Source organism: Camelina sativa, chromosome 12, assembly GCF_030686135.1.
Source record: "Camelina sativa cultivar CO46 ecotype springtype chromosome 12, ASM3068613v1".
NCBI classification, from domain to species: Eukaryota; Viridiplantae; Streptophyta; class Magnoliopsida; order Brassicales; family Brassicaceae; genus Camelina; species Camelina sativa.
Genome location: NC_141891.1, coordinates 11,473,784 through 11,490,962, shown reverse-complemented (window position 1 = coordinate 11,490,962; position 17,179 = coordinate 11,473,784). Strand labels below are relative to the sequence as shown.

General features: G+C 38.8%; 4 protein-coding genes across 4 annotated transcripts; 3 read left to right on the top strand and 1 right to left on the bottom strand.

Moving 5' to 3' along the window:
• Window positions 1–6,471: 6,471 nt before the first annotated feature.
• Window positions 6,472–7,454, top strand: LOC104731395 (uncharacterized). The gene is made up of 2 exons (XM_010450757.3): window positions 6,472–6,863; window positions 7,190–7,454. Exons 1-2 carry the CDS (start codon window positions 6,573–6,575, stop codon window positions 7,355–7,357), a joined length of 459 nt encoding a protein of 152 aa, XP_010449059.1. The 5' UTR covers window positions 6,472–6,572; the 3' UTR covers window positions 7,358–7,454.
• A 436-nt stretch (window positions 7,455–7,890) lies between these two features.
• On the top strand, window positions 7,891–10,401 carry LOC104731394 (vesicle-associated protein 4-2). The gene is made up of 7 exons (XM_010450756.3): window positions 7,891–8,540; window positions 8,984–9,054; window positions 9,126–9,207; window positions 9,308–9,426; window positions 9,725–9,802; window positions 9,904–10,023; window positions 10,129–10,401. Exons 1-7 carry the CDS (start codon window positions 8,150–8,152, stop codon window positions 10,186–10,188), a joined length of 921 nt encoding a protein of 306 aa, XP_010449058.1. The 5' UTR covers window positions 7,891–8,149; the 3' UTR covers window positions 10,189–10,401.
• A 236-nt stretch (window positions 10,402–10,637) lies between these two features.
• On the top strand, window positions 10,638–12,951 carry LOC104731393 (bifunctional riboflavin kinase/FMN phosphatase). The gene is made up of 10 exons (XM_010450754.2): window positions 10,638–11,009; window positions 11,104–11,290; window positions 11,372–11,502; window positions 11,599–11,668; window positions 11,754–11,819; window positions 11,901–12,055; window positions 12,156–12,251; window positions 12,334–12,485; window positions 12,567–12,650; window positions 12,743–12,951. The coding sequence occupies exons 1-10, from the start codon at window positions 10,934–10,936 to the stop codon at window positions 12,863–12,865; spliced, it is 1,140 nt and encodes a 379-aa protein (XP_010449056.1). The 5' UTR covers window positions 10,638–10,933; the 3' UTR covers window positions 12,866–12,951.
• Window positions 12,880–15,799, bottom strand: LOC104731392 (sugar transport protein 12-like). Its single transcript, XM_010450753.3, has 4 exons — window positions 15,009–15,799; window positions 14,601–14,923; window positions 13,569–14,198; window positions 12,880–13,483 (listed from the first exon to the last, which is right to left on the bottom strand). The coding sequence occupies exons 1-4, from the start codon at window positions 15,139–15,141 to the stop codon at window positions 13,064–13,066; spliced, it is 1,506 nt and encodes a 501-aa protein (XP_010449055.1). The 5' UTR covers window positions 15,142–15,799; the 3' UTR covers window positions 12,880–13,063.
• Between the last annotated feature and the right edge of the window lie 1,380 nt (window positions 15,800–17,179).

Below are 17,179 nucleotides of genomic sequence, written 5' to 3'. Positions count from 1 at the left end.
TTAAAAATTATCATATAGAATTCGGAGGAAAGACAGACAGCAACACACTCGAGAACTCTCTGGAAATTAAATTGCGTTTTCATCTTGTTTTTTTTTTTTTCAGGATTAGTTGATCTAAAATTTCCGAACTACATAATAAAGCCAACAAACACAAAATAATTCATATCTGACTTTAATTTAACGTATTTATATACGAGTACTTCCGTGAATTTGGATTTGATGGAAATACATATACTTATTCAAATCCATATTGAGCAATTGTATATGATTGAACTTGAGAGAACGTCATGATGATGTATTCATAAGTGATTGAATTTAAAGTATTGTAAAGTTTTTTTTTTATGACATTTTAATGAATCAACATGACAGCTAAAAACCTAAGTTGGATTCTTTGTATAATTAGCTATTTTTAAAATTACAATACCTTGTAAATATTAAAGGTTATGTGACTCGATGATCTTATTGATTTACAGAGAAGTGATATATATACATGAGTGTCGATGAGCTAGGGTATTCTAGGAGAGTTATGAAGAAATATACACTTTACATAAACAGAGATTCTAATCTAAGATTGTAATCAAATCATATCACGTTGATCACTCTTTAATACGCCCCCTCAAGATGGAGGGCTTTGCGTAACTCCAATCTTGGAAATGAAGTTAGTGAAGACGGCAGTCGAGAGTGGTTTGGTGAGTACGTCTGCTAGTTGATCCTTAGTCGAGACATGAACCACACGCAGAGTGCCATTCTGAACCTGTTGCCGGATAAAATGATAGTCAATAGCTATGTGCTTCATACGGGAATGAAAAACAGGGTTTGCACATAAATATGTGGCACCTACATTGTCACAGTAGACCGTTGGAGCAGCTGATAATATGATGCCGAGTTCAGTCAACAATGAGCATACCCAAATGAGCTCGGAGAAAGCATTAGCAACTGCCCTGTACTCTGCTTCTGTTGAGGAACGCGCAACGCCCTTCTGTTTCTTAGATGACCAAGAGATAGGATTGCCTCCAAGATACACAATGTAGGCATTTGTAGAGACCATGTCAACCTTATCACCTCCCCAATCTGCATCGGAGTATGCATGGAGAGTTAGTGGTGTCCGACGCTTGAGGAGAATGCCATGCGAAGGTGTTCCACACAAGTAACGAAGCACCCTCTTAGCCGCCTGCCAATGTAAGTCTGTTGGACGATGCATGTACTGCGACAACCGGTTGACAGCGAAGGAGATACCTGGCCGTGTAAAAGCCAAATACTGGAGGCTGCCCACGACACTTCGAAACTCAGTCGGATCAGGGAGCGGAGAACCGGAGTGAATCGTAAGACTGGGTGTCGTTGCCATCGGAGTACACACTGGTTTTGCATGAAGCATCTTCGTCTTAGTCAATAAATCAAGGATATACCTTCGTTGAGTCAGATACAGACCAGAGGAATCTCGAGAAGCTTCAATGCCGAGGAAGTACGTTAAGTCTTCATGATCCTTAACCGAGAACCTATCTGTCAAACTCGTGAGAGTTGTAAGAAGCAGAGCTTTATCATTTCCTGTGACCAATATGTCATCAACATAGACTAATAAATAGACAATGGACGTTCCACGGCGAAGAATAAATAGGGAAGTATCAGCAACCGATTTAATGAAGCCAGCAGTAAGCAAATACGTTTTTAACTCCAAGTACCAGGCCCGCGGTGCTTGTTTTAATCCGTAAATTGCTTTATTAAGTTTGCAAACAAAATCGGGTCGGTCAATATCAACGAACCCTGGCGGTTGAGACATGTACACTTCCTCGGACAGAGTCCCCTGAAGGAAGGCGTTGTTCACATCAAGCTGACGAATAGGCCAATCACGCGCAACCGCAACACCTAGAACGACACGGATGGTTGTAGACTTTACAACGGGACTGAAAGTATCCTCATAATCAATTCCGGATTGCTGATTGTATCCCTTGGCGACAAGACGTGCCTTGTAGCGGTTAACCGTTCCATCCGTGTTGTATTTTGTAGTGAAAACCCATCGACAACCCACTATGGTTACCGAGTGTGACGGTTTCGGGATAAATCCCAAGTCCGATTGCGAAGTTGTGCATTGATCTCATCCGTGACTGCTCGTCGCCAACGTTCGTCTTGAAGGGCCTGTAGCGCTGTCCGGGGTTGTGAGGAAGCAAGTCTAGCCGCCAACGCATATTTTTTATTTGGTTTGCGGATGCCTAACTTTGATCTGGTCGCCATGGAGTGACGAATGGGAGGTGGCGGCGGTGCTGGCAGAGGTTGAGACGACGGAGAAGACAGAGAGGGAGACGACGAAACAGGGGTTGTTGTTGCAGACGTAAGGGAGTGAGACCGAGAGGGAGATGATGACGACGACGAGGGAGATGATGAAACCAAAGTCGGTGTTGGCGCAGGTAGTGATGACGATGAAGAGGAAGACAGAGTATCGGTCGATGGTGACGGGGTCAATGTGGTCGTGGTTGTTTTGTTGGGCTGATTTGGATTTGGGAGATCAATTTGGACATTAGGTTGAGGCTGAATGGGGATATTTAGTGTTTGGGCATTGAGATGGTGTTGTCGGGCTTGATCGGTTGTAGGTGAGTGTTGCTGGGCCGTGGGTTGCGGCCCATTTTGAGTAAGAGCAGTAGGCTCAAGAGGAATTATCGGGGTTGGAGAGAGAGATGTAGAGGAACGTACCTGAAATGACGACACCGGAGAAGGCAATGGAGAAGACGATGGAGGGTGAGGAAGCGGACCAACGGGGGTAGACAGTAGCGGAGAGTGTAGAGGAGTGACCAAAGATGAAGTTGAGACCGAGTGAGACAAGTCTTCAACCGCAGAGGCAGAACGAGCAAAGGGAAATTCAGTTTCAACGAACTGAACATGCCGTGAAACATAGAGCCGTCCTGTGTTGAGATCGAGACAGTGATATGCACTCTGAGATGCCGAATAACCAAGGAAAACACACGGCCTGGATCGATGATCCAGTTTGTTCAACGCATACGGTCGTAACCACGGGTAACAGGTACATCCAAAAACACGCAATTTATCATAGTTAGGAGCAACATCAAACAATTTTTCAAATGGAGACTGCTGTTGCAATACAGGGGTTGGTAGCCGATTGATGAGATATATGGCTGTGGAGAAGGCAAACGGCCAATAAGTGGTAGGCATGGACGCACGTGACAGAAGAGCAAGGCCTGTCTCCACAATATGTCTATGTTTGCGTTCGGATAATCTGTTGAGCTCCGGTGTATGTGGTGGAGTTGTATAATGTTCAATCCCATGAGTGGTGAGATAGGCACGAAGAGCTATGTATTCGCCTCCATTATCCGAGTATAGAGTTTGTATGCGGGTTTGAAAACGATTCTCAACCAAGGCTTTGAAGGCAATAAAGGTAGATTTGACATCCGACTTTTGTTTGAGGGGGTAGAACCAAGTATATCGAGTGTAATGATCAACGAATATAAGGTAGTATTTGCAGTTGTCATGAGATAATATAGGTGAAGTCCATACATCGGAAAAGAGATATTGAAGGGGCTTTGTGGAGTGAAGGGTAGATGTTGAAAAAGGTAGTTTATGTGTTTTATTAAGCAAACAATCCGAACAAGACAAGGATTCAGAAGTAGAAGATGAAATAGGCAAAGAAAACTTTGAAATAATAGTGTTTAAGGCAGCGGAGGAAGGGTGTCCAAGACGAGCATGCCAAGCGGAGAGAGACGCTTTAGAGGTTGGTGAAGCATAAAGAGCCTGTACTTGAGATCTCGTCACTGGCCACTCATACAACCCATCTTTAGTCTTTCCTTGGAGCAATAGGCCCCCCGTGGTCAGATCCCTCACCTGAAACGCAGCCGGAAAGAATGACACCGAAACGTTATTAGAATTGCAAAGGCGATACACAGATACGAGATTCTTATGAATAAGAGGCACACATAAAACATCTTGTAAAGAAAGAGATCGAGTATCAGTAGGAAGTGTAGCTAAACCCTTGTGAGTAATCTTCAAACCTGAGCCATCACCAATGACGACAGCATCATCACCAGAGTAAGGCTGATGAAGAGCAAGATTGCGCAAGTCCGAGGTAATATGGTGTGTTGCACCACTGTCAAGCATCCAATCCTCAGGGTTGAGAATTGAACCTAGAGCAAGATTCGCCCGAGGCTGCCAAGGAGTGAAAGGAGTGCGCTGTTGGAAGCCAGAGGAGGACAAAAGGTGCTGAAGTTGAGGACAACGACGAGCAGAGTGTCCTTGAACATTGCAGTACTGACATTTGCCGAGATACGGACGGTACGACCGTTGATCAGATCGCAAGGATGAATTGTGGGAGGCGGACTGGGTGGAGTTGTTGTTGTTGGAGCGATTTCGGTTGGAGGAACCACCCCTAGAGTTGTTGTTGTGCCGCTGCATAGCAACACTTGCCGTGACAGGAAGGATGGACGGAGCCGCTTTGGACAGAAGTTAAGCTTCACGGTTACGTAAACGCTCGTGAACATACACAATTGTGGGAGAGACATCACGAGCTTCAATCTGGTCGATGACAGGACGATAATCTTCTGGTAATCCGTCAAGGATGATTTCGATCTGGTCATCGTGCTCCAAGGGTTTTCCCAAGCTAGCAAGAGTATCAAACCGTGTAGTAAGCCCTTGGAGATACTCATCAATCGTGCGATTGCCCTTGGTCCATGCCTTCAGTTGGTCCTTTACTTGTTGAACGTGACCACGGCTGGGTTTGGCAAACGTGTCTGCCAAGGTACTCCAAATCTCCGAAGCCATGGTCGTGCGAGAAAAGAGAGGTTGTACAGTCAGGGAAATAGAGCCAAGGAGGGCACTATAAACCAACAGGTCTTGTCGCTTCCATGCCACATAAGCAGGATTTTCAGAGACGACATCGTTGGTGGTGATAGTGGACGGCGGGATCTAGCAAGAACCATCCAGATGCCCAACGAGACCATGGCCATCGACCAAAGCCCGAACTTGAAGCTTCCACATGAGAAAGTTGGTTTGAGTGAGTTTGGTCACGTTCGTCATATTGACGTGAAGAAGAGTTTGGTTGTTGGTAACGATAGTATCGGTCATCGTAGGAGAAGAGGCTGAAGACATAGAGGAAAGAATAGAGAAAACGGAGAAGAAGAAGAACAGAGGAAAATTTTTTATTTTTATTTTTGATATTAAGCCTGCTCTGATACCATATTAAAGGTTATATGACTCGATGATCTTATTGATTTACAGAGAAGTGATATATATACATAAGTGTCGATGAGCTAGGGTATTCTAGGAGAGTTATGAAGAAATATACACTTTACATAAACAGAGATTCTAATCTAAGATTGTAATCAAATCATATCACGTTGATCACTCCTTAATAGTAAACTAGTATCGTAAAACTGAAAACACTAACATTTACAGGAATTAATAAATTGAATTACACTAGAATTTAAAGTACCTAATTCAATAACACATCTATTTCAAATAATTCACGAAATGCAATCAATAATTTACAATTTGAGAGAAAAGTCGCGCGCGTGATACTCACTCGCGGCGATTTTTTCTCTCCTAACAACTTCTTCTTCTGATCACAACCACGTGCACCGACGGCGGGTCCTCCGTCAATTCCGGTGACGATGAGGACCCTACGGCTCATGGCGCTTCATCCGCGACCCCGCATCATCTCGGCGACACCATGGAAACAAGATCAAGGGGGCAGTGGAAGGGAGAAGCATCTGCGCGATCTCACCGGTAAGAGCTATATCGGCGGAATAGCGACGCAGAGTGGAAGAAGGAGATTCACGGCGAGGAACGGTGGAGGAAGACAAGTAGATCTGGGGTCGGAGATTCTGGAGGCTTCGCCCCGATCGGTCTCGATAGGAGAGGTAGACTCCGATCTGGCGAGGCTAAACCACCGTCGAAGGTCTCTTTTCTACTCCCTACTGTCTTCTCCTTCACGACCGAGCAAGAACTCTCCTCGACGATGACGAGATCGATGCTCTTCCTCCTCCTCAACGCGGCTCTACGGTGGCGGGATGGACAACGGATCTTGGATCACCATCTCCGTTCGGCTACCGTCGACCAGGCTTACCGGAGGTCCTGATCCGGTAAGCATCCGCAGCTTCGTTGGTCGGCGGCTACAACCATGTTTTACGTTTGTATATTAGGGTTTTCAGCTTCAGTTTGGTTCGGTCTGTAAACCCAATCGATTTTGTATTTTCATTGGTTTAGTTCGGTTTGATGTAACGGGTCGGCCCCTTAGGGAATTTTGTATGGGCTTATATCCGGGAATAGCCTATTGGGCATATATTTTTAATAGAATACCTTTTAAAAAAAATGCAATCAATAACAATGGAATAATATTTCAAATTAAATTAAATTATTTAATTCAATAACCCTAGATCATCCACTTAATAAAAGACGAAAAGCCCGAACAATCCGAAGCCCAAACCAAAATAGTCCAAAATACAAACTCATTCTTCACCACTAAAAACATTCTAAAACAAGAAACGAACATAACGGATAAGTGTTATCCTCATCTTCATCTTCTTCTAACTCACCTAAGAAAGAAAAGCAAAGAGAGTTAGTTTGGTATCATTATGAACATTGCCACTTATTATCATCACTCAAACTTCATCTTGAATCCTCACATAGACAAGACTTTAGCGCCGTCTCAAAAAGCAAGATCAAATAATATTACATTCACGACAAGAGCACAAGGAAGAAGAAGAAGATTGTGTTTGGTAAGAGCAAGTGCTGACGCCGGAGAAGAAGAATCCGGTGATCAAAGCAAGCCTGCAGAGAGAAGAAGTTTTTTGAGTTTAGCAGAAGCCGGTCTTGTCGAAATCTCGGGCCTTGGTGCACACGAGAAGTTTCTCTGTCGATTAACGGTAAATTATATTAAATGTTCTGGTTCCCTTTTTTTTGTTATATGTTTTGAGTTTTTCCTACATTTTAAGTAATCACTTACAAAAAAAAAATGAACTTCAATCTATTCAATTTGTTAATTTCGTTAAAATATACACTGTATATTGTTTTTTATTGGTATATGAAAATTAAGAAGTGAGACTAATTTTACATTGAAATTAACAAGCTTATCATGTACGCATATATATGTGGACATTTAATAAATAATTATCATAATGTATATATATTTTTTTTGACAAAAAGCATACACATTGAGTTTTAGATTGAAATATTGGAATATTATGGACAGATATCGTCGTTGAACTTACTAAGAGTGATATCGGAGCAAGAAGGATGTACAATAGAAGAGTTGAATGCAGGCAAAGTATGTGATTGGTTCCTCAAGGACAAGCTCAAGAGAGAGCATAACATTGAATCTGCTGTTCTTCAATGGGATGATCCTGATTTCCCATTCTGATTATTCTTATTTTTATGACATTTATAAAAAGGGAATGGTATGATTGAATGATTAATTATCCATTAAATATAATGTGAAATCGATTATATTGAAGATATCATAAGCAGCTTCTTCATCAGCAGGGTGTACCTAAATAACTTGCTCTGAATAAATGTGTACACCCTATCGTAAGTCATAATCCTAAGTCATATATAATCCCACTAAAGTATTGGCTTGAGGAAGACTCTGAGGCTTCGACTTTTGGGTTAAGTTGGAAAAAGACTCTTCGAGTTGTGCAACGTCATTATGAAGTTTCGAGGGTTGTTTAATTACGCGTACTAATCAATTTTTCTTTTGTTTTTTTTTTAAATTGTTTTTTCCTCTTTTGTAACTTTCCACCAAAAAAGAATCCACAGAAATATAAGAAGAAAGTTCAAATTTATCTAGAAACCACGAGAAAGACAACACTAAACAAAACAATATACAAAAAAAAAAGACTTTGAAAGAGAGAATCCAAAAGTTGTACATAGAACTTGTAACAACAACAATAAAAAGAATCCAATACGCTATCATTTTACAAGCATGTCATAATCGACTTTTAAAATTCACCATCAGATTATTAATTAAACAAATAAATTAATTACCCCAAAATAATTAAAAAAGACAAACAAACAAAAACACGGACGCGAAATCAACCAATTAAATCCACTTTTCCTCTCACCATCTCACGTCCGATCTCTCTCTCTCTTCACGAGTCAACTCCTTTCTCCGTCGCAATTCGCATGCTTCATCAACCATAAGAGAGAAGAAGAGATGACTATGACGACGACGGAGGAGAAACCAACTTCCGACGGCAAAGGAGGTTGGGGTTTCTTCAAGATTCCGTTTCGTAACTCTTCAACCAATCACGGAAGAAACAACAACGCAGCAGCTTCAAGCGCTGCTGCTACCTCTCCGTTTCCATCTGGAGCTTCGTCTTCTTCTTCTACTACTAATTCTTCTCATATCCACAACCATCATCATCACCAACAACAACATCATAATCATCATCAGCTTGGTTATAACGGGCCTCATGGTCATGGTGATGGATCGGGTCAAAATCAGCATCCGACTCCTTCACCTTCGGTTTCGTCTGTTGCTAAGTCGTTTCTTCCTACTAAACGAAGATTGAAGCTTGATCCTTCTGAGAAACTTTATTTTCCTTGTGAGTTTGTTTCGAATCTCATCTGATTCTGATTCCTAATTACATCTTTCTTCTATTTTTACTTCTAGGGTTTGTTTCTTAATACTCGAGATCCATTGACATTAGTCTAAAATTTTCAGTTGAATTTGAGTAATTCGAGTGATCTGATATTGACTCTCAACAGGAATATATAAAGTTTGAAACTTTTTTGGAGTTTAGAGCAGAATCTTCGAAATTTCTATATATGTATAGGAGTTTTTAATCAGAAGATTAACTTCTTAATTAGTCCATAAGTAATTCTATAAATGGTATTTCTTATAGTATTCCAAAATTAGGAGTCTTTATAGAAATGAATCATTTTTAGGTATCAAATGATTTTTGCATAATTCGGATTTCTGAAGTATTGTTACAACTTACAAGTAATGCTGCTGAGTACTGAATTAGATTATTACTTTGTTTTGAAGATGAGCCTGGGAAGCAAGTAAGGAGCGCTATTAAGATTAAAAATACCAGCAAGTCACATGTAGCCTTCAAGGTTAGTTTTTGATTAAAAGTGTTTTGGTTATATGTGTTTTTGTGTGTATGTGCTTACTTGTTGCTCTTCAGTTTCAAACTACTGCACCGAAGAGTTGCTTCATGCGTCCGCCTGGCGCTATTCTTGCTCCTGGAGAAACCATTATTGCTACTGGTATTTGTTTTCTTTTCTCTCCCCTTTGTTCTTTAGTATTCTTGATGAGGTTATCAGAGCAATGGCTTATTTCATTGGTTTATCTTGTTGAAATGTACAGTTTTTAAATTTGTTGAGCCTCCTGAGAACAATGAGAAGCCAATGGATCAGAGGAGCAGAGTTAAGTTTAAAATCATGAGCTTGAAGGTCAAAGGTCCAATGGACTATGTGCCTGAGCTGGTACGCTGAGTCTTAGCATGTATTTTATAAGCTGGTCTTTGAACATGAAAACGGTAGTAACTACATGTAAGAGTCTAGATAAAACTAAAGAAGATATCAATGACTATACTAAGAATGCTTTTTTGGTCAGTGTAGAGGTTTCCAGTTATCTTTTCAAGGAATACACATATAAACCAAGCATGTGTTCTAGACTTCTAGAGACCTATCGCATATTGTTTGTTACCTTATTACATTTCTAAGGTTCCACTGAATTTTGTATCCGAGACATATCAATTGCATTTGTTTTTGCTTTTTGCAGTTTGATGAGCAAAAGGATGATGTGTCTAAGGAACAAATATTGCGTGTGATTTTCCTGGATCCTGAACGTTCCAACCCTGTGAGTAGTGAAATCATTATGCTTAGGAAGTGGATTCATAATAACACTGATTTTATATTCACGGGGTTCGCTCTCTCTAATTTATACAATGAATGAAACAGGCACTGGAAAAACTGAAGCGTCAGTTAGCAGAAGCGGATGCAGCGGTGGAGGCACGGAAGAAACCACCAGAGGAAACAGGTCCAAAGATGATTGGAGAAGGGCTTGTGATCGATGAATGGGTCAGTCACATTTACTATTTCAGAGATTCCTCTCTAGTCTCTTCCATTACATGACGATTGTGGAAAATCTGACAGTATTTATCTTTCCTCTAATCAAAAACACAGAAGGAGCGTCGAGAGAGATACCTTGCACAACAACAAGGCGAAGGAGTTGACTCTGTCTGAGACTAAAAATATCCTTCTCAGGACAAAAGCTAGTGTGTATTTGTGAAGAAGATGAAGAAAGAAGAAGAAGAGACCACAATATTGAATTTATCTGCTAACTTCTCATTGATAATGGAATCTAAGGATCATGTTGGTAAAAAAAAAAAAAGACAATGAAGTAAACTTTTTCATGTAAAAAAAGGAGGAAATGTAAACTTGGGGTTTGATGATGAATTGTTCATGTTAAGACTAATTAAAAAAAAAAGAGAAGAGGATGTGTGTATTGAAGTTCTCCAATTAGGCATTGAACTAACCGGTCGACCATTTTGCATTTGATTCGTTCGATTTTCCCCTTAACCGGTCGTACAGAAGCTTCACTCTTGACTCTTGAGCTTTAGTTTTAGTGAAACGTCGTCGTGTCGTCGTTGAATCTCTATCCAAACCCGGTACTGATCAAATTCGATCAGACCGAGTATCAATTTGAATGATTCGGTAGGACCGGAATTTCGATTAAGGAATCAGAAATCTGTAAATTCGAGATGCTACCAATCCCTAAGCTGCATTTACGTGTACGTCTTCTCAGCCTTTCCTATTCGCTTCTCTCTGCTCTGTTGCGTCATTCCTCCGTTCGTCCTCAATTCGTTTGCCGGCGTTAACGAGCTGCCGCGAAGCTAGATTCATCGCAGCTCAGGTCGCGAGGATTGTACGGATTGTAAAAATTTACAGGGAGTGTAAAAAGAGTGTGAATAATCCTGTAATTGAATTAATGTCGATGAGCAATTCCTTGAAAAAGCTCTCTTCTTGTGTTCTTCTTGACCTCGATGGTACCTTAATCAACACAGGTAACTTAAGAACTCAATAAGGTTGGTTTCAATTTCTCTTTTTTATGTAACTTTGAATTTGATGTTTTTATAAAAAACATATGGGCTTGTGTAGATGGAGTTGTGGGAGACATATTGAGGAAATATTTGTGTAAATATGGTAAACAGTGGGATGGTAGAGAAACATTGAAAATTGTTGGGAAAACTCCATTAGAAGCTGCTACTACCATTGTTGAAGATTATGGACTTCCTTGTGGAGTTGATGAATTCAATTCTGAGTTCTACCCTTTGTTCTCTGCTCAGTATGTTTCCTTTTTGTTTATCTTTCACTATGTTGATTACCTCTGGTGTTGAAGTTTTCAAATTTTGTGATTTGTTTGTAGGATGGACAAGATCAAATCCCTTCCTGGTGCCAGTCGGTTGATTAGACATTTGAAGTGTCATGGAGTACCTATGGCATTGGCTTCCAATTCTTCAAGGGCAAATATTGAATCCAAAATTGCTCATCATAAAGGTGAACAGATTTTTATGAAAATGATTGTTACTCTGATGCATTATCTCATCATATAGGTAGATTTGTTTCATGAGAAAGGTTTCATTTTTTCTTTAGGTTGGAAGGAATGCTTCTCGGTTATTGTTGGTCGCGATGAAGTTTCTAAAGGAAAGCCTGCTCCTGATATGTAAGCTTTATCTCTTGTCAAAATTTAAACAAAGACCTGTTTGCTAGTTGACTAATCTAATGACAATGATCGTTTTTGTATTAAGTTTTCTTGAAGCAGCTAAAAGATTGAATAAAGATCCAGCTGACTGTTTGGTTATTGAAGATTCTGTGTGAGTCTCACTTTTGTAGCGTATCAGTTTTGCAGTTGCGTTTTTGGTTCTTTCTTACTAACAGTTAGGTGAAATGGGCAGGCCTGGTGTTATGGCTGGTAAAGCTGCTGGGACAAAAGTGATTGCTGTTCCTTCTCTTCCTAAACAGACACATCTTTATACATCCGCTGATGAAGTCATCAATTCTCTACTCGACATAAGACCCGAGGAATGGGGTCTTCCTCCATTTCAAGACTGTAAGAAACACTCACAAACTCAAACTCACTACTTCTTTTCCTTGATAATTTGTTTATCTCAAGTAAAAAGACTTTTTAACTTTGTAATTTGTATTTGCAGGGATAGAGAACACTTTACCAATTGATCCATGGCATATTGGAGGTCCAGTTATCAAAGGATTTGGCCGTGGCTCTAAAGTACTTGGAATCCCCACAGGTCTGTACCATCGAACCAAACTCTTTTTCCTCACTGTAGATATTTATATCGTTTATTTTCTTATCGTTGCATTTGTTTTCAGCTAACTTGTCAACAAAGGATTACGCGAGTGAGCTAGTAGAACATCCTTCGGGAGTGTACTTTGGTTGGGCGGGATTGCCAACAAGAGGTGTCTACAAAATGGTCATGAGCATTGGTTGGAATCCTTTTTTCGATAACAAGGAGAAAACTATTGTGAGTTCATAGATAAAAAAGTTTTCAGACATTTTTGCACTTGTTATGGTAGCTTTCTTTAACTTAGCTCTGGTTAATTAGGAGCCATGGTTGCTTCACGATTTCACTGAAGATTTCTATGGAGAAGAGCTGCGTCTTATAATTGTTGGCTATATACGCCCTGAGGTTATTATCATCATCAAATTCATTATCCATTCATGACTCTGTAGTGTAATGCAATACTCTTTGTTGGCTCATATCGTTTATATTCTTGCCAGGCTAATTTCACTTCACTGGAGAGTCTCGTCGCAAAGATTCACGAGGACAGAGAAGTTGCAGAGAGAGCTCTTGATCTTCCATTGTATTCTAAGTTCAAGGGTGATACTTATCTAACAGAATGATAATATCATGTATGTAAAGAATCAAAACTCTTGCTTTCTCACATTCTTGAATCTTGATTTTAAAATAAGACATAAAAATTCAAACCCTCTGATTGTTTTCAGAACTCAAATCAGACTTGCATTGTTCTTTTACTGAGCATCTTTACTTAAATAAAACTAAACCATAAGAGATTTCAATTTCATGGTTCTTAATGCTCATCAGGCATCAATGAACCTTGACCAATACCAATGTGATCTCCAGACTCGATTCATCTCCTCGATCGGCACACCTCTCGTCTCCGGCAAGAAAGCGTAGACGAAAATAGACATCACCGCCACGAAAAACGCGAAGAATATGAACAACCCGAACTTCAGGTGGCAAAGCATCAGCAAAAACACCTGAGCTATTAAGAACGTGAAGATCATGTTCATCGACACCGTTACGCTCTGAGCCGCCGACCGGATTTCCAGCGGGAAAATCTCCGACGGAACTAGCCATCCAAGAGGACCCCAAGACCAAGCAAACGCCGACACGTAGATGCATATGAACATGACCACAACAATAGCGTACCATTTTGGTAAAACGCCTGGAGTCCCATCGACGCCGAACTTAACTCCAATCGCCACCGCAACAGCTACCTAAAACCGGTTACACAATAACCGAATTAATTACAATAACCGAAAACAAAAACCGGTTTAGAGATGAAAGAAATTGAAAAAAAACCTGAGAAAATAGCATTTGTAATCCTCCTTCAAGGAAGAGAAATCGTCTTCCCCATTTATCAACGCCATAGATAGAGACCACAGTCGCCCCAAGGTTAACCAAACCGGTCACCACCGCGGACATCAGAGCAGCGTCGCTACCGAAACCGATCGTTTGAAACAGAACCGGCGCGTAGAACATGATGACATTGATTCCGGTGAGCTGCTGAAACGAAGGGATCAGAATGGCCATCGTTAAATGCGGTCTATACTTCCTCTGCAACAGATTCCTCCATGGATTCTCAACGCTCTTCGAAGCTTCGCTGGCGGCGATCAAGTCGTTCATCTCGTCTTCAACGTTGTCGACGCCTCGGATCTTACGGAGTTTCGTTTCGGCTTGCTTGAATTGACCTCGCTCGATCATGGAGTTTGGTGTGTCCAGGAGGATAAGAGAACCGACGGTGATGATGAGTGCAGGAACGACGGCGCCGCCGAGACTGAGCCTCCATCCCCATCCGCCGCGGATTTTGGAGAAGAAGTAGTTTAAAACGCTGGCGGCGAGGATACCGATAGTGATCGAGAGCTGGAATCCGATGTTTAGTGCTCCTCTGTATTTATACGGTGCCATCTCCGATAGATACAACGGCACAGACTGTAAAATTTGAAAACAAAAAAAAAGTATTTAGGCTTATAGAACTTAAAGGTTACAAAATCAAATAATAGTCTCGACACAAACAAAGTATGAGGCTATTTTGTAACATTCTTTAACAACGGTTCCACATTCTTTAGGCAGAAGGGTCTTTGTTGTATAAAACAAATTATAAGGTAACAAATCGAACAGCAGGTCAACAGTGTAATGGTAGTACTAAATATAAGACTACAAGAAAGTATTGAGGTTACTTAAGGTCACAAAATCAATGGATCCCTAGGGGTGTGTAATGTATAAAACAAAGTATAAGGCCAGAATTTAATTTTAATAGCAAAAAGTAAAGGATCTATGTATAAATAAAATAAATATGAGGTAAAAATGTAATATTAGATAAAAAGAAGGGACCTGATTGGTGAATCCGATACCAAAACCGAGTAATAAACGGCCAACGATGAGCATCCAAACGGCTTTTGCGAAACCATTAAGAAGAGCTCCGGCGCAGAACAAAACTCCGCCGAGAAGCATCGACATTTTCCGGCCAAACTTACGGGTGACGTAAGAAGCGACGACGCAGGAACAGAGTGCGGCTAGGTAGAGAGAAGAGGTAAAGAGAGTGAGAGAGACGCTGTCGAATTTGCAGTATTGGCTCGAGTTGTGATCGTTCTTCTGTTTCTCGTACACCGACGGGAAAAACTCCTTCTGAAACGACTCCATAGTCGTCACTCCACCTAGCAAAACAAGAACAAACTTAAAACGTAAGAACAGTTTTTGTTTTTTTTTCTGACGGTTAGATGAGAATTGAAAAGGCCTTACCGGAGATTCCGATGTCGTAACCGAAGATGAGACCACCCATGGCGGCGACGATACATGCCATGGTGACGTAAGGTGTTAAGTAACCAGGATATTCTTTTTTTTCATCTCCGATGATGATTCCGACTGAAGGCATTTTAGTCTTTTTCTTATGTGTTCCTTTTTGTTAATAGAGAGAAAATTAGACAAAGCATAAAATGTGTGTTCTATGTGTGTTCTATATAAACAGAGGTAGAGAAGTTAATGCTGTGGATTTAATAGTTGATTAGCTGTGGATTAATTAAGACAATATTGTTTTCAATATATTGTCCTTTCTCTTCCTAAAACTGATTAATTCATTTGTGGTAAAAATTATTTACATGGAAATAAATCTTCGGACCATATATATATGTAATCCAAAGAATATGGATATATAAACAATCCAAAGTGCACAAGTCAAGTACATTCACTGTTTTGCACTTTTTTTTAATACGTACAAACTCTATAAAAAAATATCATATTAGTATAAGCCTATTAAGGTAAAATCTTATCCTAGAAGAAAGCTAACGTGTAATAAATTCAACGATATGGATTTGAATATTCATTTGTTTCCATTTACGTAGAGAGTATATATGCAATTTTAGTGTGGGGGTTAAGGAGAGTGTTTGGTAGGTGAGGTTTTGTTTTTTTTGTTAGTTTTATTATAAGAAAGATGAACAATTTTAGTAATACGTATTGGCAGAAGATTTTTCCTATATATCAATTTCCCATAATGGATACTGTATATCATGTATAGGGATAAGAATAAATCTAACAATGTATTTTCTGACTAGGCGACACATCTTTGTATTGTACAAGAAAAACATTAGATTCCATATGATTTCATAATATCTATACTAATATTTTTACAGCAGTTTTTGCTCAAAAATATTTTTTAAAAAGTTTTTACATTTAATGCATTGACTTTAATATTAGTTACCAAAACTTCAAAATTAATTATAGATAAGATCTTAAAAAATAAAAAATCTTTCTACCTCATTCAAACATAAAATATATGATTCCTTTCATTTTTTATTTGAATTTATATTTAAATTATCTTGAATTATTTTATAATACATTTAGCTAATAAAAATTGTGATTTTTTCTTACATATGATGTAATACAATATTTTAAAAACGGACATATATTACTTAATAGATAAATAAAAAAATACGGGTACAATATCTCACATCGTCTAAAAAAATTGGGCAATGTTCAGAATCATACTATAAAAGAGACCAAAATGATTCATAATACAATTGAGTATAAAGCTTGATTTATCAGGCATTCAAACTTTAAAAACTTTTATTTATTTTCTTCCGGTTCTTTATTTTAAAGATTTTTAAAAGGTTAAATATGAAAAATATTTAAAACTTTTAAAAAGTTAAATATGATAAATATTATACCGTAGATACACAATAAATATTAAAAATTAAGATGATATAGTGTGAGTTAAAATATATCGGGACGGGGTTATATAGCAGGACGGGTTTTATCGATATTTATATAAATTAAAAATATCATTAATTCGGTGTTACAGGGATAAAACATCATTTCATTATTTTGTTAACACTATCGGTATCAGAGAATAGACATATCTAATTAAATTGATTAAATAAATATTATGTAAAAAATAAATTATATTGCGATATTATATGGTTTATTTAACAATTATTATATAATTATAACATATTTAATCAACAAATACAACTTATAACTTAAAAATTTTAGTTATAAAAAATTTTTTCCCGCGGTGTACCGCAGGTCCTAATCTAGTCTATACTAGTATTTTTGCAGCAGTTTTTGCTCAAAAATACTTTTTGGTAAGTTTTTACATTTAATGCATTGACTTTAATACTAGTTACCAAATATTTCAAAATTAATTATAGGTAAGATTTTAAAAAATAAAGAAATCTTTCTACCTCATTCAAACATAAATATATGATTCTCTTTCATTTTTATTTGAATTTATATTTAAATTATCTTGAATTATTCTATAATGCATTTACTTAATAAAAATTATGATTTTTACTGCATATGATGTAATACAAATTTTTTAAAACGGACATATATTACTCAATAGATGAATAAAAAAATACGAGTACAATATCTCACATCGTCTAAAAAAATGAGGCAATAGTTCAGAGTCATACTAT